Below are 22,192 nucleotides of genomic sequence, written 5' to 3'. Positions count from 1 at the left end.
TTACTGATAACATGAACAGTCAATTAACATTTATTTTGTATATATTATTTACTTTATTCTTACAATAAAGTAATCTAGAGAAAAGAGAATCTTTAGGAAAATCATAAGAAAGAGAAAATGTATTTACTATTTTTAAAGTGAAAGTGGATCATAAAGATCTTTGTCCTCTTCATCTTCACTCTGAGTAAGATGAGGAGGAGGAATAAGAGGAAGAGGAGAGATTGGTCTTGTTGCCTCATGACTGGCAGAAGTGGAAGAAGATTCTTTTGTAAGTAGACTCATGCAGTGATAACCCATGTTGTTCAAGGGACAATTGTATACTATTGTAAGATCCTTATACTCCATTTGAACTAGTCTGTCACTTAAAGCTAGGCTGTGATAAAGATGTAGGATAAAAACCACTAAAATCATAAAACAAAGAGTTATAGCTAATAAACCAACATGGAGATAATTTGAATCATAAGGAAATATAAAATAACACAAAACAGGCAAAAAAAAAAGAGGAAAAAAGAAATCCCAAACAGATGGGACAAATAGAAAATATCTAGATAATAGATTTAAGCCTAATCATATCAATAATAGTGCTAAATTTTCATGTTCTAAATACTCCACTTAAAAGACAGAGATTGGAAGATTGGTTACAACAGGAAAAAGTACAACTTAACTATATGCTACTTACAGAAAAGCTATTTAAGTATAAGACACAAACAGGTTAAAAGTAAATGTTGGAAAAGATAAATCCTTTGAGTACTAAGCATAAGAAATCTAGGGTGACTTTACTAATATGAGAAAACATGAATTTTTAGAAATTTTGTCCAAGATAAAATATTGCCCAGGATGAAGAAGGTAATTTCATTTTGCAAAAGGAGTCATTTTATCAATAGGACATAGCAATTCTTAATATTTCGGTACCAACAACAGAGCTTCAAAATGCACAGAACAAAAACTAATGTAACTGAAGGAGAAAGTAAAATCCGCATTTGTGGGCAAAAATTTCAATACCCTTCTCTCAATTAATAGAACAAACTGACAGGAAATCAGTAAATCCATAGATTAGAACAACACTGTCAACCAACTTGACCTAATGGCCAGTTATGGAACATTCAACCCAACAGAGCAGCAAACTACACCTACTTTTCAGGCCTACACAAAACATCTACCAAAATAGATCAAATTCTGAACCATAACACAAGCCTCAACAGATTTAAAATAATTCAAATCATATAAAGTATATTATCTGGCTGCAGTTAAATTAAATTAGAAATCAATAAAAGACATGTAAGTCTTTAATCCATCTTGAATTAATTTTTGTATAAGGTGTAAGGAAGGGATCCAGTTTCAGCTTTCTACATATGGCTAGCCAGTTTTCCCAGTACCATTTATTAAATACAGAATCCTTTCCCCATTGCTTGTTTTTGTCAGGTTTGTCAAAGATCAGATAGTTGTAGATATGCGGCATTATTTCTGAGGGCTCTGTTCTGTTCCATTGATCTATGTCTCTGTTGTGGTACCAGTACCATGCTGTTTTGGTTACTGTAGCCTTGTAGTATAGTTTTAGGTCAGGTAGCGTGATGCCTCCAGCTTTGTTCTTTTGGCTTAGGATTGACTTGGCGATGCGGGCTCTTTTTTGGTTCCATATGAACTTTAAAGTAGTTTTTTCCAATTCTGTGAAGAAAGTCACTGGTAGCTTGATGGGGATGGCATTGAATCTATAAATTACCTTGGGCAGTATGGCCATTTTCACGATATTGATTCTTCCAACCCATGAGCATGGAATGTTCTTCCATTTGTTTGTATCCTCTTTTATTTCATTGAGCAGTGGTTTGTAGTTCTCCTTGAAGAGATCCTTCACATCCCTTGTAAGTTGGATTCCTAGGTATTTTATTCTCTTTGAAGCAATTGTGAATAGGAGCTCACTCATGATTTGGCTCTCTGTCTGTGATTGGTGTACAAGAATGCTTGTGACTTTTGTACATTGATTTTGTATCCTGAGACTTTGCTGAAGTTGCTAATCAGCTTAAGGAGATTTTGGGCTGAGACAATGGGATTTTCTAGACATACAATCATGTCATCTGCAAACAGGGACAATTTGACTTCCTCTTTTCCTAATTGAATACCCTTTATTTCCTTCTCCTGCCTGATTGCCCTGGCCAGAACTTCCAGCACTATGTTGAATAGGAGTGGTGAGAGAGGGCATCCCTGTCTTGTGCCAGTTTTCAAAGAGAATGCTTCCAGTTTTTGCCCATTCAGTATGATATTGGCTGTGGGTTTGTCATAGATAGCTCTTATTATTTCAAGATACGTCCCATCAATACCTAATTTATTGAGAGTTTTTAGCATGAAGGGTTCTTGAATTTTGTCAAAGGCCTTTTCTGCATCTATTGAAATAATCATGTGGTTTTTGTCTTTGGTTCTGTTTATATGCTGGATTACATTTATTGATTTGCATATGTTGAACCAGCCTTGCATCCCAGGGATGAAGCCCACTTGATCATGGTGTATAAGCTTTTTGATGTGCTGCTGGATTCGGTTTGCCAGTATTTTATTGAGGATTTTTGCATCAATGTTCATCAAGGATATTGGTCTGAAATTCTCTTTTTTGGTTGTGTCTCTGCCAGGCTTTGGTATCAGGACGATGCTGGCCTCATAAAATGTGTTAGGGAGGATTCCCTCTTTTTCTATTGATTGGAATAGTTTCAGAAGGAATGGTACCAGTTCCTCCTTGTACCTCTGGTAGAATTCGGCCGTGAATCCATCAGGTCCTGGACTCTTTTTGGTTAGTAAGCTATTGATTATTGCCACAATTTCAGAGCCTGTTATTGGTCTATTCAGAGATTCAACTTCTTCCTGGTTTAGTCTTGGGAGGGTGTATTTGTCGAGGAATTTATCCATTTCTTCTAGATTTTCTAGTTTATTTGCGTAGAGGTGTTTGTAGTATTCTCTGATGGTAGATTGTATTTCTGTGGGATCGGTGGCGATAACCCCTTTTTCATTTTTTATTGCATCTATTTGATTCTTCTCTCTTTTCTTCTTTATTAGTCTTGCTAGCGGTCTATCAATTTTGTTGATCTTTCAAAAACCAGCTCCTGTATTCATTAATTTTTGAAGGGTTTTTTGTGTCTCTATTTCCTTCAGTTCTGCTCTGATTTTAGTTATTTCTAGCCTTCTGTGCATTAAAGACTTACATGTTAGGCTTAAAACCATAAAAACCCTAGAAGAAAGCCTAGGCAATACCATTCAGGACATAGGCGTTGGCAAGGACTTCATGTATAAAACACCAAAAGCAATGGCAACAAAAGCCAAAATTGACAAATGGGATCTAATTAAACTAAAGAGCTTCTGCACAGCAAAAGAAACTACCATCAGAGTGAACAGGCAACCTACAGAATGGGAGAAAATTTTTGCAACCTACTCATCTGACAAAGGGCTAATATCCAGAATCTACAATGAATTCAAACAAATTTACAAGAAAAAAACAAACAACCCCATCAAAAAGTGGGCAAAGGACATGAACAGACACTTCTCAAAACAAGACATTTATGCAGCCAAAAAACACATGGAGAAATGCTCATCATCACTGGCCATCAGAGAAATGCAAATCAAAACCACAATGAGATACCATCTCACACCAGTTAGAATGGCAATCGTTAAAAAGTCAGGAAACAACAGGTGCTGGAGAGGATGTGGAGAAATAGGAACACTTTCACACTGTTGGTGGGACTGTAAACTAGTTCAACCATTGTGGAAGTCAGTGTGGCGATTCCTCAGGGATCTAGAACTAGAAATACCATTTGACCCAGCCATCCCATTACTGGGTATATACCCAAAGGACTATAAATCATGCTGCTATAAAGACACATGGACACGTATGTTTGTTGTGGCACTATTCACAATAGCAAAGACTTGGAACCAACCCAAATGCCCAACAACGATAGACTGGATTAAGAAAATGTGGCACATATACACCATGGAATACTATGCAGCCATAAAAAATGATGAGTTCATGTCCTTTGTAGGGACATGGATGAAACTGGAAAACATCATTCTCAGTAAACTATCGCAAGGACAAAAAACCAAACACCGCATGTTCTCACTCATAGGTGGGAATTGAACAATGAGAACTCATGGACACAGGAAGGGGAACATCACACTCCGGGGACTGTTGTGGGTTGGGGGGAGGGGGGAGGAACAGCATTAGGAGATATACCTAATACTAAATGACGAGTTAATGGGTGCAGCAAATCAACACCACACATGGATACATATGTAACAAACCTGCACATTGTGCACATGTACCCAAAAACCTAAAATATAATAATAATAATAAAAGAAATCAATAACAAAATAACCTGGAATTGCTTTAAATATTTGGAAACTAACACAATTCTAAATAATCCAAGATTAAAAGAGGAAACCTAAAGAGGAATTAAGAAGTATTTTGAACTGAATGAAAATGAAAACACAGCATAACAAAATTGTGAGATACCCAATATGGCAGGACTTAGTAGTATATTAATAGCACTAAATGCCTATGTTAGGAAAGGATGAAGATTTCAAAGAAATATCTTCTACTTTACAAAACTAGCAAAAGAAGGGAAGACCCAAGCCAGGCTAATGAAAGCTATTTCTGAGTTTCTAACTGCATCTCGTGGGGATGATCATTTCTTTTCTCTGCTCTTGTGGCTGAAAGCATGTTAAGGCCAAAACTGTGATTCAGGCAAGACCCAAATTTATAAGACCAAGATTGCATTTTAAGCCATAAAGAGCAGGAGAATCTCCATGGCTTGAACTGTGAATAGATATTTGTTTGTTATCAGAGATAGTAATTGTACTGCTTTATCTGTATTTCCTTCCATGTTAGTAAAAGAAAGCTCAAAAGTAGTTGATCACATGATCATAGAGAATAAACTACATATCTCAGCCTCCTTGGCAGCTAGGTGTAGAAATGTGGTTTAAGTTCTGGTCAATGATATTGTATCTATTAACTTTTGCTGTTTAAGTTAATGGCTAAAAACAATAAAAATTGCTTATTTATTTAAGATTCTATGGTTTGTCTCAGTGCTGGTGTGCACTGGCTTGTCCAGCCTCTTCTGGGCTCTCTCATTTGTCTGTGATTAGCTAGCTGGTCAAATAGCAGTTAGATAGGAAGACCTCACTCACATATATGGTGGTTGACAAGCTGGCTGTTCACCAGGGCAATATTAGCTGGGGCACCTCAGTTCTCTGCCATACAACCTCTAATATTCCAGCAGGATAGCATGAGCTTGTTCACAAGGTGATCTCAGAGTTCCAAGCCCAGCAAGAGAGAATGAACTCCAAATTTGCAGGCATTTTTAAATGTCTGTTTGAATCATATTTGCAAGCGGTATATGTTCTAGTATTTGGCCGAAGAAAACCAATAGGTCAATCTAGAGTTATTGTGGAAGGATCGTACCAAAGAGTGTCTTACTGTATTTTTAAAGGAAAGGGGAATGCCTTTCTCTCTTTCTACTTCTTGGTGGACAGGAATTGGTTTTAGAATATGAGTAGATTTGTATTTTCTCACATTAAAAAGGGAGAATCTACAGCTATGGAATCTACAGAAGTAAACTTGGCAGAGTTGTTCATATAAAAAGAATTGTTTTCATTGACAAAAATATCTGGATAAGACTTAGGTTTTGGCAAGAATCAAGACACTATTATACACTTTTGAGATGTCTGTGAAAAAGTGACCATGTAAAGTCAGGTGTATAGAAAAAAGTGGATACGCTTTATGGCAGAGCAAGGAGGAAGAAGAGAGAAGCCACAGAGATGGTAGATAATTGGAGTGCAAGATGGTAGGTAATTGGAGTGCCAATGAAAATCTCTAGCTATAGGGAAACTAAAGGGATATTATGAATTGCAAAGTAATGATTTAATTCCTCTTTTACCCGGAATCTTTAATAAAGTTTAACAACTACATTTTGTTTGTTTGTTTTGAACAAGAGTTCTTGAAATTGAGGCATTAGCTGAGTTTCACCTGTGGGTGACATAGGGCAGTGCTGGCAGTAGCCAGAAAGACTTCAAAATGGAAGAAGCAGAAGTGTAGGGTCAGGGCGACTATGAGATGATCAATACGCACAGAATTCTTAAAAACTTAAGGAGGACTTCTGTCATTCAGGGATGGAATTAGGGTCATAGGCAGCCTTATCTAGATTTCAAAAGGCAAGGACGCTCCAGCTGATACATGCATTACATGTAAATAAGAATACAACAAGGCCAGGCACGGTGGCTCAGGCCTGTAATCCCAGCAATTTGGGAGGCCAAGGCGGGCAGATCATCTGAGGTCAGGAGTTGGAGACCAGCCTGACCAACATTGTGAAACCGTGTCTCTACTAAAAAGACAAAAAATTAGCCGTGCCTGGTGGCCCAGCTACTGGGGAGGCTGAAACAAGACAGTCACTTGAACCTGGGAGGTGGAGGTTGCAGTGAGCTGAGATCGCACCATTGTACTCCAAATTTGCAGGCATTTTTAAATGTCTGTTTGAATCATTTTTCAAGAGTTAAACTCCATCTCAAAAAAAAAAAAAAAAAGCATACAAAAGATACAGGTTTTGCACTTTTATTTCTCTTTACCTTTTGCACGCTTCCTTGCTCTTTGAAAAAGTATTGTTTACATGTGAATAATGTTTAAGATTATTCTTTGACGGAAACATCACGTATGTCCAATGCCTTAAGGTGTTTACTATCTCTTTGGAGAAAAGGACTGATCCTGTAAAGTACCAGCAAAGACTCAGGCCTGAGTTGTGGGTTGATGTACTTGAAGTGTTACAAGTACGTACTCCCAGGCCTATTGGATTTTCATGGTATGCCTATATGTTACACATATCCACCAATAAATGCCATTTATTTTTGTAGGCTGAATCAAATCTCTGTCTTGAGTAATGATTTTGTATTCTTTGGACTAGATGTGAATAAGACTGAGAAACAGCCAGACACAAGAAGGCAATTCATCGTTCTCACTCATCTTTCTAAACCTATATGCATCTTTGATATCGAGGTTCATTATTAGCTACAACTACATTTGGTTTGCATATAACCATTTATTTTTCAGTCTTAGATATTTTCATATCAATTGTCTTAATTATCCTTAAATAAAGCTTCCAGTGAGTCTCTATTTCTTGGATAAGGACAATTGAGGCAGTGACAGTTCTTTAAAAATTATTTAATTTCTAAGTCCTTCCCTATATCTTGTAACTGAATCCCAACCTAGATATTTTTTAATATCCTTGAAATTAAATAGAAATCAAATAATATCTTTCCACATGTAGGTTACTTCCCTCTATGGTAACTCTGCCTCCAAATGTGAAGAGCTGGATTCAATCCAGGTGAAAGAAAATCAGGAGGGAAAATGTCAGGGACTGTAAAAGAGATTTGAAGTCTGTACCCACATTGCTGTGTTAGAGTCCTGAGTTATTAAATTTCTCATATTTATTTGACATTTTATGTACATATGTCCACTTATGAAGAGTTTAGTCCTTATCTTTCTTTAATCAACATAGTATTATCTATGCATATAGTAGATGAACACTATATTTTATGTATTTTCATTCTTTTCAAACCAGATGCTTAAAGAATAAAATGACACAGTGTTTTAGCTGTTATTTTGCTTGAAAATGCTTTAAAGCAAGAAAAATTTTTGGAATTTCTTATCACAATATAAATCAGCTAAGTACATTTAATGTGGTGAAATGAATCATAAATAGGCTGAAATAGTCCTAAAAGGGGAGTTGGGTAAGAAAAAATGTATTAGGGTCAGTATCAATAGGCATAAATAATTCTATTAACAAATAACATTAAACATTGTTACACTGTTTATGGGATGATATCATTATATCATTATAGAAAGATTCTCCCTTAATGTAAATACCTAGCATGTACAAAACAAGTTTAAATCAATGAGACAGTAAACAAGAGGAATAAAATAGAGAGGTGGGCTGGGCGCGGTGATTCATGCCTGTAATCCCGGCACTTTGGGAGGCTGAGGCGGGCGGATCACGAGGTCAAGAGATCGAGACCAATATGGTGAAACCTCGCCTCTGCTAAAATTACAAAAATTAGCTGAGCGTGGTGGCGGGTACCTGTAATCCCAGCTACTCGGAAGGCTGAGGCAAGAGAATGGCATGAACACAGGAGGCGGAGCTTGCAGTGAGCCGAGATCTCGCCACTGCACTCCAGCATGGGGGACAGAGCGAGACTCCGTCTCAAAAAAAAAAAAAAAAAGAGAGAGAGAGAAATGGTGTCCTAAAGACTAAATGAACTGCTGACTGTTTTCTATTTTCAGTCTTTAAATATTTATATTTTTATTTCTTTGTATAGTATTGAATGGTTAATTCCCCCATTTCCCTTTTATTCATATACGACTAACTTCTATGGGTTTTATTTTCATTCAGTTCTATGTATTCCCCCTGCTGAAGCCTCCCATGTTGTGTGTCAAGAGGAAAAATATCTTATTACCTTCTTGTCTGTTGAACATTTAGTTTTCTTCTCCCTCCCTCCCTGTCTTGTACCTAATGAGCAAATTATCTAAAAATAGATACGTTCATCATTCTACAAAATATTGTATCTTCTCTAGATTGGAGGCCAGTGTAATTGTAAGAGACATGTGTCTGGCAGACAGTGCAATCAGTGCCAGAATGGATTCTACAATCTACGGGAGTTGGATCCTGATGGCTGCAGTCCCTGTAACTGCAATACCTCTGGGACAGTGGATGGAGATATTACCTGTCACCAAAATTCAGGCCAGTGCAAGTGCAAAGCAAACGTTATTGGTACGTGTAATGCAAAAGTTTACAGTCACATCTCTATTACCATCTGGAATAAAATTCTCTATTTGATTTCTTAACTGAAGAGTAAAGCAAATTTCTTTGCTCAAGGCAGGCTGGAAAAAAAAAACAATTTGGATGAAATTAACTGTTTAAAATGATTAAATTAATAATTCTATCAAACTGCAGCTTGAAGCTTAGTTTAATCAACCCTTTAGAAGTTTCTTTATTCTGTAGATGCATTAATTCACATGGTACCATACTAATAAGTCATAGAAAAAATATAATTTGCTTACTGCATAGATGTTTCTTTCAGAAAATTAGCACTTTTTCAAAATGTTTTACACTTAATGAGTTCTAAGCAAATCATTTCCATGCTAGTTTTCTTAATAGACCAAAATAAATGGATTTTTTTCAAAATATTCTGTGCTACAGGGTCCTTTGTGATAAATCTTTCCATTTTTTTCTGTTATATTTCTTTGAACTGTTCCTATGAAATGCAAAATAAGTCAACATAATTCTACAGATCATGTATATTGCTAGGGTTACTTATAAAGGGCTATATAATTTTAATTTTGTAATTCAGCACCAAGTTGATTATAATAAACAGCTACCTTCAGTGTTATTTATCATTTTTTTATACAAGACGTGCTTTTTTGTTTGTTACTCCCACAGGTATTTTTCAGAAATTAGATTTGATTATAGCAATTTATTACATTCAACATTTTTGAGGGGAACCACCGCCACATAAGGACAAAATTTATCAAGTGCCCGAAATGCGCTATGTACATAATGCACTTTGAAATTTTGATATATGAGAATATTATGAGAGGAAAGTTTCCTGATGAAGTGAGCCCTGTATTGTAACTGAATATGTCTTGGTTCATATAGGAAGTTTAAAAAAGACCTTTGCCTTTCTATTGTCATTCAAGACACCAAGTCATCCATGGTTTTTCTAACACTGACCTGAACCTTACAATAATAAAAATATGCCTGGCAGTGATTACACACACTCCTCTCTCTCTCTCTCTCTCACACACACACACACACACGAATGCTTACATGTACACATGCATATGTACATATCATTCTGAATACTATTTTCATTTCTGTGATATACCTCTAAATCTAATTCTTTATCTTTTATTTATGTAAGTATACATCATGCTACACAATTCAGCTAGACAAGCATTTCAATTTAATAAAGAGAATGTAGGTGTGTTTAATGGCATTACACGAGATTTCTCTGGTTTAAAGAAACATTACATGAAAATCTGTAACATAATTTACCTTTATGCATCTCAAGCCTACAAAAACTAATTTTTTAGAAAGAAAGAATAACGTGTAAAGAGAAGTACGTATTTGTATGTGCTATCCATGATACCGAGGGAATTCTAAGACCCTGAATTCAATTTGTATGGCATCCTTTGTTCTTTAATGTGAGATATATTTTAAACTCAAGATGTGAAAACAAAAGTTAAAGCAAGGCCTTTAAAGACAGTGAAATAATTACTTCTTTGTATCAATGGAAGCTTTCTTGTGATGGTTAGATTCCAGAGCTTGAGGAAGGGAAAAATCAAAATTAATTTAGAATGTATTATGCTATCCCTACTATTTGCCTGTTTTGTTGATTGATCCAGATGGTTTTCTGCAGGAAACATAAAATATATTTTGTGAAGACTAAATTACTTCGGTATTATAAATAATTATTATTTCTAGTGTTATTTCTGCAAATGTAGTACTTTTATAAAAACAAAAACTTGATATGCATATTTATTTTCCTAATGGGATCAGCAAGTAACTTTATTCAATTTCACCTTGTTAATATGAAAAAAAAGAAGCCCAGAAAATACAAGTGTGTGTTGTATATGCTTCAGAAAGCAAACTGTTAGAGTTAACAAAACTGTTAAATCTTACTAATGATTCTATCACCAGTAAAATACATTAGCACCAATAATTTTATTAAAGTAGGTCATTCATCTAGAATAAAAAGGGAGAAGAATGTGAATTAAATGCCAAGTGTGCTAACTCGCCTGTACTTGTTAACACCGAATGTGATGCCCTGTAGGCCTTTCTGAGTATCGTTAGGAATAGATTACCTGTCAGGAATATGTATGGCATATTCAAATAAGCACTGCGCATATTTTTAAAACTGATATGATATGAATCCATGTAGACCAATTTTAATAGTTCAAAATGAGTCATAATTCTTTTTAACAATACAGTTATTTTTAAAATTTGCAGCAATAGTGGTCCTTTTTTATTTTCCTTATTGAAATTAAATGATATGCCTTAGGTGAGTCATTCATCACTGTTAAAGAACTTGCCTTCCATTGGAGTTCTTGAATTTTTATCCATATATATACATATATATTATGCATTTCCTTCCAGTTTAGGAAATGCTTTTCTACATATGAGTTCCTGAGTGTGTTTTTGACTCTTATTTTAAGACTAATTTTTAAACTGCAATTATAGCTTGAAATAAATGTTTCAGTTGATTCAACCCATGCAGTCAGTTATTTAAATTCGTGGATATCTGGAGACTATCTAAAGGAAGTATTTTGCATCTAAACATTTACTATTCTAATTTTTTTATTTCTTTGCCTTGCAATACCCTTTTTTTTTTTTTAGAATAACCTTACTTGTCAGAGATTTAAGTTTAGGTGATAAAACATTTTTCTTCATTCGTAAAATGTATATGTGTACTCCTTTAAATAGAAGTAATATAAAAAACAGCATTTTCTTAGTGTTTAAAGAGGTATGTTCTGAGTCACACAAGATGACAAGCAATGTGATTGCTTTATGAGCCAAGGAGAGCATAATTTATATTAATTGAAAATGATAAAATAGAGGAGCATACAAAAGGATTAAACCAAAAATTGCCCTGGATAAGTTTTATTTATATTAATTACTTAAATGTGTGGATTCAGAAATAAGTATATATGCTGTTTTCACAAAAATAGTTATCAGCTTACATTTTTTCCTTTTTTCCCAGCTTCACGAAGGTATAATTAAATAAAAAATGTATATATTTATGGCCGACAACAGGATGTTTTGATATATGTACACATTATAAAATGATTAATTCCAGCTAATTAACATATCCATCACCTCATGTACTTATCATGTTTTTGGGGTGAGAACATTTAAGGTCTAATATCTTAGCAATTTTCCAGTATACATTATTATTAAGTATAGTCACCATGCTGTACAATAGAGCTCCAGAACTTATTCATTCTGTCTAGCTGGAACTTTGTACTCAGCTTAACAGTTTAGTAAACATCTTTAGAGATTTCTTATCTTTAGGAAGACAACTAATTTGTTATATGTAATTCTACTATAATTTTAAATGAACACATTTGTTAAAATAGTTTTTAAGATTTGTTAAAGAGAAAAAGAGCTCCAGCATATGTAACAGAAACAACGTTTGCATTAAGCATTTTTCTTTGCATTAGTAATTAAAAATTTACGAAGTTCATTGCAAACAGTTGTATATTAAAGCTAAATTAAATATTGCCATTGAATTTTGAGAGTATGATTAGGCCCCTATGGCATTGCTTAGGAGAAAACACTCAATATTTTGTGTTCGTATCGTCTGCAGTAGCATCGTTTGTGTCTCATCTATCTTGAATGAAATCATTTTCCCATCTTCACCTTTTAAATATATTTTATCTTTAGGGCTTATGTGTGATCGTTGCAATTTTGGATTTAAATTTTTCCGAAGCTTTAATAATGATGGATGTGAGCCCTGCCAGTGTAACCTCCATGGCTCAGTGAACAAATTCTGCAATCCTCTCTCTGGGCAGTGTGAGTGCAAAAAAGAAGCCAAAGGACTTCAGTGTGACACCTGCAGAGAAAACTTTTATGGGTTAGATGTCACCAATTGTAAGGCCTGTGACTGTGACACAGCTGGATCCCTCCCTGGGACTGTCTGTAATGCTAAGACAGGGCAGTGCATCTGTAAGCCCAATGTTGGAGGGAGACAGTGCAATAAATGTTTGGAGGGAAACTTCTACCTACGGCAAAATAATTCTTTCCTCTGTCTGCCTTGCAACTGTGATAAGACTGGGACAACAAATGGCTCTCTGCTGTGTGACAAATCAACAGGACAATGTCCTTGCAAATTAGGGGTAACAGGTCTTCGCTGTAATCAGTGTGAGCCTCACAGGTACAATTTGACCATTGACAATTTTCAACGCTGCCAGATGTGTGAGTGTGACTCATTGGGGACATTACCTGGGACCATTTGTGACCCAATCAGTGGCCAGTGCCTATGTGTGCCTAATCGTCAAGGAAGAAGGTGTAATCAGTGTCAACCAGGTAAGAAAGAAATGTGTTACATTTTCAGTGCACAATGACATTCCTTTTGTTAACTTATAACAGGTAACTTTTCCCTGTTTCTGGTTTGTGGCTTCTACATATTTTATTTCCAAAATCATTATTGTATTTATATCATTACCCAACACAGCTATAACTATTTAACTTATTCAAAATTATCTGCATATTTATGTTACTATTTTGGGAGGATACTTCTGATAAAATGCAGCCGATCAGATTTATTTCATAATTGAAAATTTCTACACTTGAAATAAATCTCCTTTTAACAGTTTTTTAAAAATCAGATTAACAAGAGTCAATTTTATTTTCCAGAGAAAGGAAAATTTGAGTTGAATATCCATACAATGCCAAATATTCAAATGATGAACTAAATCTGTGAATAAAACTGGCTAAATGTTTTTACCGAAGAGGCTATATATTCTAGTTTTATATAGAAATACTTAGAATTGTTTCTACATGCCATCAAATTAATAAAATAGGCTACTGTTTAATCTTATTATATACAAACTTATCTTTCCATCTCTTTCCCAATTGGGAGAGGGATAGACCCCATCTATGTCTCTCCTTGCATTTAAGATTTTAACTAAAATACTATACCTTCTTTACACTAAGTTCATTATGATATCATGATAAATATAAGTACTTATCAGTTGTTTAACAGCTGTGCTAATTGTTGTCCTGTCAGCCAGTATTAGCTCTGAGTTATATTGATCTATAAAAATGAGCATGATACAAACTCAAAGGTGTGATTTGCTTGCCAGAGAAAGAGTAGAACAAAAGTTCTGTTTACATAGCAAGGAACCCAGCCTAGGATAACTGGGCCACACTTTTCCTTTGGCATTGGTCAGTGTGACAAGTAAGATCAAAGAGACAAGAAGGAATTGATGATGAGTTCATTTTTTTTGAGATATAAGTATTAGAAAACAACTTGAACTGGTTTAAACATAAATGGAGACTATATTATAACTAGATATTCCATAAAAACCTAAGGAGAAGGACCACTGCAGTCAGGACTCAGGAATTAGAATGCTTCCATTGATACATATTCATTCGTCTCTCTCTCTCTCTCTCTCTCTTTCTCTCTCTCTCGAAAGGGGACTTTACCTCTCTCTTTCTCTATATGGGCATATGGCCACCCTATGTCCCCTGAAATTGTTTATAAGTCTACCGCCAGCTACAACAGAGAGATTTATTAGCTACCTCTTAGTTATAATTTCTAGAGGAAAATACGAATTGACTCAGTTTTGTTTGGTTGGTTACCTCTGAGCCAATTCACTGTGGCCAGGGGTGTCACGTACTTATAAAATGAGCATAGCTTTTAGGGACCATTTCATCAGGTAGGAGCAAGGTGGTAAGTATCCCAGAAGACAGGAAGACAGTGGAGACCTGGGCAGACAGCCTAAATGACAGATACAGTACATTCACTCTTTTTACCTTCAGGTTAATCCTTCCAAATTTGCAATCAATTAACTTTTTGATATCCTAAGATGATGGTTTTTTGCTCTTTTAGTGTTTATCAATATCTCTAATTTTGGAAACAAAGTACTCTGTCTACTACACAGTCAAATAACCATGATTTATACATCCTTCTTTCTAAGTAAACCAAAACAAATAGATCAAATGTTATATCCTTTTGAGTAATTATTGATTGTTAAAACTTACTGTTCCATTCTAACTTTAATTGTATATATAACACAAGTCACACGTTTTAAACATTTTTTCTGATTTTGGAAAAACTCTGAAATCATAGTTACAAACATTTGCTCCCTTTGGTCTTTTCAATGAAAGACCCAGCCCATCATCTCAATACTTTGTATACCTACCAGATATCTAAATGATGAACTAAAATTGTTAGAAAACCTATGCTTTTCTGGTTGTTTTGTATATCATGCAGAAATAGCCATGGATAATTTAATCTACACCGTGCATAAGACTGGCTCATTTGTGCCCTTCCTAGGATGAAGAAATACTGACTTCATTGCTCTTTCCTTTATTTTTGTGGCTCTCATTGTGGTGATCTCTTTGTTCCCAACACTTAAGCCCTTTTCTCTCACCCAAATCTATGGCTCTTTCCTGTCTACCCTATATACTATTGGCAGAATAATTCCCCTAAAATACTTAATTAGTTATGTCATTCTCCTGTAGGGTTACCTAAAATGGGTTTTATTTTGCCTATCATTTGAGTCCAATCTGGGCAAACCTTTGTGAGTTTTTATCTTCTGGTCACAGTCTAGACACCTAGCTTTACTTCCTGATATTCCCTTTCTCCCATCTTCTTCAGTCACTGCAGCCACTTCACTGGAGCTACACATGTCGCATGCAGAGCCGATTTCAATCTACCTGATGCTTTGGTTCATTCTCCTTTCTCGATGTGGAATGCAGTATAATCCTCCTTTTCAGTGTCAGTTGGCATCCTCCGACTAGTTTTACTATTCAACATACTGCTTAAAATTCTCCATCACTCAGTGAACAACAAAGTTAACATGAAGCATCAGTGTTTTAAGAGGTGGTTTAACTCAAACCTATAGAAAACTTGAAAATAATGTGTTTTTGAAAATGTGCTCAAGCTTCTATTGTCTTCATGTTCAATTTATTATATGACCTTGAAGATAGATTTATGTTCAATAAATAATAATACAGATCTCATTGTAATTATCCCATAATTATGCTTCTTTTTTCTGAAGACCATATGGACCTATAAATGAAGTCAATGAGTTAAGAGTAAGGAGCATTAAACACAGTGAAAATATTTTTATTTACTGAAAAAATTCAACAGTGTATTGTAAAATACTTAGTAGACAATGTACTAGACTGAGAAAACATATTTGGAGCTCCATTTCTTCAGCTTACTGACTCTCTAAAGGCATTCCCCTGTCCTCAACAGGGAACGTCCATATTTTCTTCCAACTGTCCATTTCTATCTGGGGGTAAGCAGATTTATCTTTAAGCTGTTACCTGAGTGGAGCCTGTATCAGTTCTACTCATATCCTACTGATCAGAACTGCTTTGTATATCCATACCTCACTGCAAAAGCAAAAGAGGCTGGCAAATAGATGCCCTATCTGAATATCAAGGTGTCTATTTAAAACTTGGGGCCTCTGTTATTATAAGGAATAAGAAAGAAATTGATCCTTGAAGACAGCCTTGGCTATACTAGGAATGTCCTACACTTAAAAAATTAGCTGGCAGAACATTAGTCAACTTCCAGATAGATGCTTTTAATGACCATGAGTTTTGTACTTTTTTTGATAGATCCCATTATTATCATTTTTAAAAAAAATCAGCCAAAGTTAATGAAGGCCTCTTGAGTCCTGAGGAAACACATGCACAAAATCTCTTCTTGGGATCTTCGACTGTTTCTTACATGCTTTGCCTTATAGACTCAATGCTATTCTAGTCACTCTTCCTTCCAAGGATATGCTACAGTTTATCAGTGGCCCTGCTGAGTTATTGACCCAGGATATTGACCTGGTTATGAAAAGCTAGAATGATCAAGCTATAGATTTGGATTATTATATTTTGTTGAACAGTGCAGTTATTTTCATATAGATAAACATTCCTCTTACTGAGAATCATTTTCTTCTGGGTACTGTTGAGTTCTTAATTTAATCAGAGAACATTTTATGTGTAGTAGCAAACAGTACTTTCAGTGAGCTTAAATTTTGATGGGGAAACTGATAGAATAATTTACAAATAAATATATGATATAAATTTAAATAGTGATGATTTTTGGATCCGTGACTCTACTCAATTATGTTTCTTTGTTGCTGAGAGTTTAAGATATTATCAAGGTTACCAAATAGACTATTTATTTGGCACTTTTATAGTGTTTAGTTTCCAGAAAGGTAAACTGGGTAGCCATGTTTATATTGTACAAGTGGAGTCACATTGATATTTTATTGCAATGGAAACAGTAAGTGGTTTAAAAGGAGGAATGATGAAGTGAAAGAAATTATCAACCTGTTTCTTTTTATATTATTATTTAAAATTAGTCATTTCTCTGTTTTTCTCTTTTGCATTTTTTCTCATTTAAGATCATGAGTGCCTGTTTTAAAAAGCAGCCCAATAAGATGACCTTGTTAAAACTCCTGATTATTTCTCAGTATCTTCAATTAAATAAACCCCTTACTGTGTACCCACAATGTACAAGGAATTATAAATATATATATATATATATTTTTTTTTTTTGAGACAGAGTCTTGCTCTGTCGTCCAGGCTACAGTGCAGTGGCACGATATTGACTCACTGCCAGCTCCACCTCCCAGGTTCATGCCATTCTCCTGCCTCAGCCTCCCGAGCAGCTGGGACTACAGGTGCCCACCACCATGCCCAGCTAATTTTTTATTTATTTTATTTTATTTTATTTTTTTTAGCAGAGACTGGGTTTCACCGTGTTAGCCAGGATGGTCTCGATCTCCTGACCTCGTGATCCGCCTGCCTCAGCCTCCCAAAGTGAGGAATTATTATTGTAGTTATGCAAGTTGAATAAGGTAATCCTTGACCTCAAGATATTGAAACTTTAACAAGGGAAATAAGACATTTGCACAAGTAAATAAAATACAATAATGCTTTAAATGCGATAATTGTTTTTCAGTATTAGTGTTGATGCCCATTCTATATCTTCTTCTAAAGAAAAGAAGACAATTTGCAATAAACCTTTGGAAAGGAGTTTTGTTACACCTGTACTTAGGGAAATCGTGACTAAGAAGTTATTCCCCTAATGGCCGCACGTGGTGGCTCATGCCTGTAACCCCAGCACTGACAGGCTGAGGTGGATGGATCACCTGAGGTCAAGAGTTTGAGACCAGCCTGACCAACATGGTGAAACTCCGTCTCTATTAAAAATACAAAATTAGCTGGGCGTGGTGGCACATGCCTGTAATCCCAACTACTTGGGAGGCTGAGGCAGGAGAATCACTTCAACCTGGGAGGCAGAGGTTGCAGTGAGCCAAGATGGCACCATTGCACTCCTGCCTGGGCAACAAGTGCCAAACTCCATCTCAATAAAAAAAAAAAAAAAAAAAAAAAGAGAAATGTATACCAGATAAAGTCCTCCAAAAAAAGAGCCAGGAAAAGAGAAAGGAGACCAGGAGGGGGTTGCATGAAAAAGATTTAGAATTATTATCCAGTATTGTCATTTTTTAATTTAATTTGAGTTTAAATCGAAATTTACATTTGTGTAATTTTAAAAACCAAATAAAATGTAAAGGGCCCTGCTTTATCATTTTCCCAAGAATCTCCATGGTTAGAGAAAATGCCTTCAACTCCTTTAGATGTTTCTTCTGGGCTTTCATGTCTGTGTTTCTGGATTTTATATATATTTCATCTTGATTTTTAAAATGTAGATATTATCTATTGTCTTCCTCCTATAGAGGATGAGTGTTTAGCTCCTTTCACCTCCTGCTTAGCAATCTCTTTATTTGGTTAAATCAGTATTCAGAGATTTCTTTATTATGACTATATAAATTTACTGTACAGCTATGCCATATAATATGCTTTGACTATATTTTCTTTCCTCAAAAAATTTGCCTTTCCTTAGTTTTTCAAGACTCTCTTAGGCATTTCTAGGAAATGAAACTCTCCAAGGGAACTCTATTCAAGAAATCTATCAGGTTTTGTTTTTTCCCACTAGATATATGAGTGGGAAGTTTAGACTGGTTGACCTTTAGTTCTGTTGCACAGCTATATCCAAGGGCTAACATTTGCTGCTATACTAGGGATTTCCTTCCCCTGTCTCCTATGTTGGATCCTCCATTTCCTGAATTCCATACGTTCTCTCTTCCTGGTTTGTTTGTGTATTTGGTAGAGCACATGTTCTAGTAGCTTCTGAAAAAGAATACAAGGAGGGAAGTAATTTGAGGAGAAAATTTTGAATATCTGAAGTGTTTTATTGTCTTCAAGTGTCTAAACATAAAGAATGATTTGAAATTTTACTACTATATGAAAACATTTTCATTAAAAATATTTAAATGTTTGCACCATTAGCTGTTAGCAGTGTCAATTAAATTCTTTCTTCTTTTCTACTTCTTTTTTTTTTTTTTTTTTAACCATCTGGAAGTTTTTACCATCTCTATATCCCTGGGCACTCAGTGGACTCTTTTGCCTATCAATGACAGCTCTTATGTTCTGAGAAAATCTGCAAAACATATTCATAGCAACATCTAGACTCATGTTCGACCAAACAGTTGGACACCAAGTCTAGCCAAGTTGATGCATAAAATCAACAATCACAAGCAACCTTTCTCATAATGCTTGTTTACTTACTTGTTGAGTCCAGACTTTCTTTAGTTTAACTTCTAAAGGAAAGGCTTATTGCATCTTCCTAAAGTGTAAGAGGGACAACTTCCTGGTTGGGGAAGGTATTTAGCACACCTTATATCTGACTTCGGAAATCTCTGGAGCTTTCAATTCCAAACCTTTCTTTCTAGAGTTACACAACCTGAATAAATTAGCTTATTGTCGGGCTCTCCACTGTAAGAGCTTAGCTTTTTCTTATAGATATCTATAACTGATTGTCATTTTCTCCTTCTCTCTTTTTTTTTTTTTTTGGTTTATTTCATCTCTGGGGATGTCAGGAGGGAAACATTATTCAATCTACCATGTTTTACTGACAATGTTCCCCTAGTGTTTTTGGGGTTGTAATCTTTTCAGACCAAATCTTTGCAGACATCCTTGAGTCCTCTCTTTTCCCCACAACCTTTGTCTCACCTAACAAAACCAATTCTGCTGATTTTACTCTCAAGTATATCCAGAATTTGACCACTTCTTGCCACCCTTACTTATACCAGCCAGGTCCAAGCCACCTTCCTCTGTTCCTGGACTATTCAAGTAGCCTCCTACTCCCTTTCATCTTTCTTCCATCACTTCTCAACAGACAGCCAAAGTGATGCTGTTCAAACTTGAGTCAGATCCCATAACTCCACCTTCCATTTGCTTTTCACCATAGCTAATAAGAAACAAAGTTGATATTCTTTAATAATCCCCATGGTCTATAATGTCCATGATCTCTCTGACCTCATTTCCACAAGTCTTCAGATCATTTCTTCCTCTCCAGCCAACAAGTCTCATTGCTGTCCTTCACAACTGTTCAATGCTCTATCTCAGGCAGGTATAAGAGTACCTCCATAGCAGTGCTCCCTATATATTTTCTGAATTAATGAATAATTATATTTCAAAAATATCTCGGTGGCATTCTCCTGTTTTTAAGTGTGAGCCTAGCAAAGGTCTGTGGTGTTTTTTTCACAACACTTAGGAAGAGTGTTGTGTTTAACCTTGCAAAGTAGGAAAAATAATAGTGACCTAAGTATCTTATATATTTTTTAACAAAACAAGATACAGTATACACATATGCATAGCCCATGAAAAGAGCAACATGTGCTTTGGGATGGACCTTTTTTTATTTTTTATTTTTGGTTTTGCTTAGAAATTCCACTTTAATGTTTTTTTTTTTCCTGGTTTTATGGTCTCTTACAGTAAAACTTGCATTGAAAAGAGAAACCCTTATCCTGAAGTATCTTTATCATAAACAGATGTTTTGCAGTAGCCAGCCCTGCAATGTGCACAGTAAAATGTGCTGCTACAATCTGAAGCTTTCATTTACTTATTTAAACATGTCTGAGAGACCTAGATCATATACCACAGGGGCAGACAGCACGCTGGTGTGTGAGCAGTGGGGCATGGAGGGAGAAGGATGGGTTAGGAAGGGATGAGTAGTAAGCTTAAGGACTTCTGCCTCCCTTTCATCTGTGATTGCAAATACTGCTGACCCATAGTAGATGACTGCACATAGATTCTTGTCCCACTTTCTTAAAAAACATTATTAAGGAAGGTGCATGTAATGAAACCTCATGTATTATTAACCTAACCTTACTACAAATGTACAAGGAATAGGTTTAATTCAACTAAAATTTATAGGCAATTTGTTAAAGCAGCAGTGCACATTAGAAGGTACATTAGAGCCACATTGGTTTTAATATGCCATTCAATAACTTGAACAGAGGTTAAAAATGCTGCTTAACCTCCATTAAGTATTTTAAAAATGCTTTAATTTAAAATTATTTGGAGTGTGTGTACATATATGAATGTACACATATCCACACTAATAAATATAACACTAAATATGTTTTCCCAGTTCCCTTTTTCAGTGCTGGATGACCTTATAATGTTCAGCAGTAGGCACTTAATCAGAGGCCAGGCCGAGGAAGGCAGGGAAGGATGTCAAGGCATCCCAAGCCAGTGACCCACCCTTGTCCTTGAGAACTAGAGGCAGAGGGTGCTTATTGAAGACTCTGTAGCTTTGGAATAAAATAAAGGCTAATTTATAAAGAAAACAGCTTCCTATGACATGTTTTGTACTAATAGGACAATGCCTCATGCTTCCCCCTAGTATCTACTTTTGGTTTTCTTTTACAATTCATAAAACAAAGTGTCCTGTTTCATTAAGTAGCACATCATATTTACTAAGTAATGAGCTCATAAACTAGAATTGTGTACAAGGCCCTGCCAATGGAATTGGAATCAGATGCTGATGTTCCATTAAAAATCAGTGCATCGAAGTTGATATCCAATTATGCCACATTTCCTAGTGTTTGCTGAGACAACTTTCTGGGTTAACATGTTTTTCACAGAGAGACCTGAGTCTGAAAGTAAGAACCTCTTCCTTGATAAATCATCAGGAAGGAATCTTGTCACAGGAAATATAGACCACAATGTTAGGTACATCTGGAAAACAAAAAGAAGTAAAGGACACTGATAAGAAAAATTTCTCTGTCATAGAAAACTTGCTAATTGACAATTACAAAGATGATAATAGATAATATTTACTGAGAGTCCACTGTGTGCCAGGCTCTGTAATAGGGCTTTGCCTGCAAAGTTCCATTTAATATGCACAATATTTCTATGATGGAGGTGCTGGGATTATTCTCATTTTAATCTAATTGGGGAAATGAAATCTAATTAAGTAGAAGAGCCATTTATAAGTCCAGGTCCATCTGACTCCAGAATGTATACTCTGAAAGAGTGGAACTTTTTCTAAATAACTAACTCAATATTTGTCTTACACATTCACACAA

The 22,192-nt window shown here is 35.5% G+C and overlaps 1 protein-coding gene across 1 annotated transcript in view; it reads left to right on the top strand.

Annotated features, from left to right (window-relative positions):
- Nucleotides 1-22,192, top strand: part of USH2A (usherin) — an 801,829-nt gene that overhangs the window by 167,011 nt on the left and 612,626 nt on the right. The window contains exons 12-13 of the mRNA XM_055233796.2: nucleotides 8,594-8,789; nucleotides 12,462-13,103. Coding sequence (XP_055089771.1) covers nucleotides 8,594-8,789; nucleotides 12,462-13,103 — 838 coding nt within the window. The remainder of the gene's footprint in view (nucleotides 1-8,593; nucleotides 8,790-12,461; nucleotides 13,104-22,192) is intronic.

Source organism: Symphalangus syndactylus, chromosome 19 (genome assembly GCF_028878055.3).
Source record: "Symphalangus syndactylus isolate Jambi chromosome 19, NHGRI_mSymSyn1-v2.1_pri, whole genome shotgun sequence".
Taxonomy (NCBI): Eukaryota; Metazoa; Chordata; class Mammalia; order Primates; family Hylobatidae; genus Symphalangus; species Symphalangus syndactylus.
Note: the sequence above shows the minus strand (reverse complement) of the source record. Positions and strands in the feature narration are given on the sequence as shown.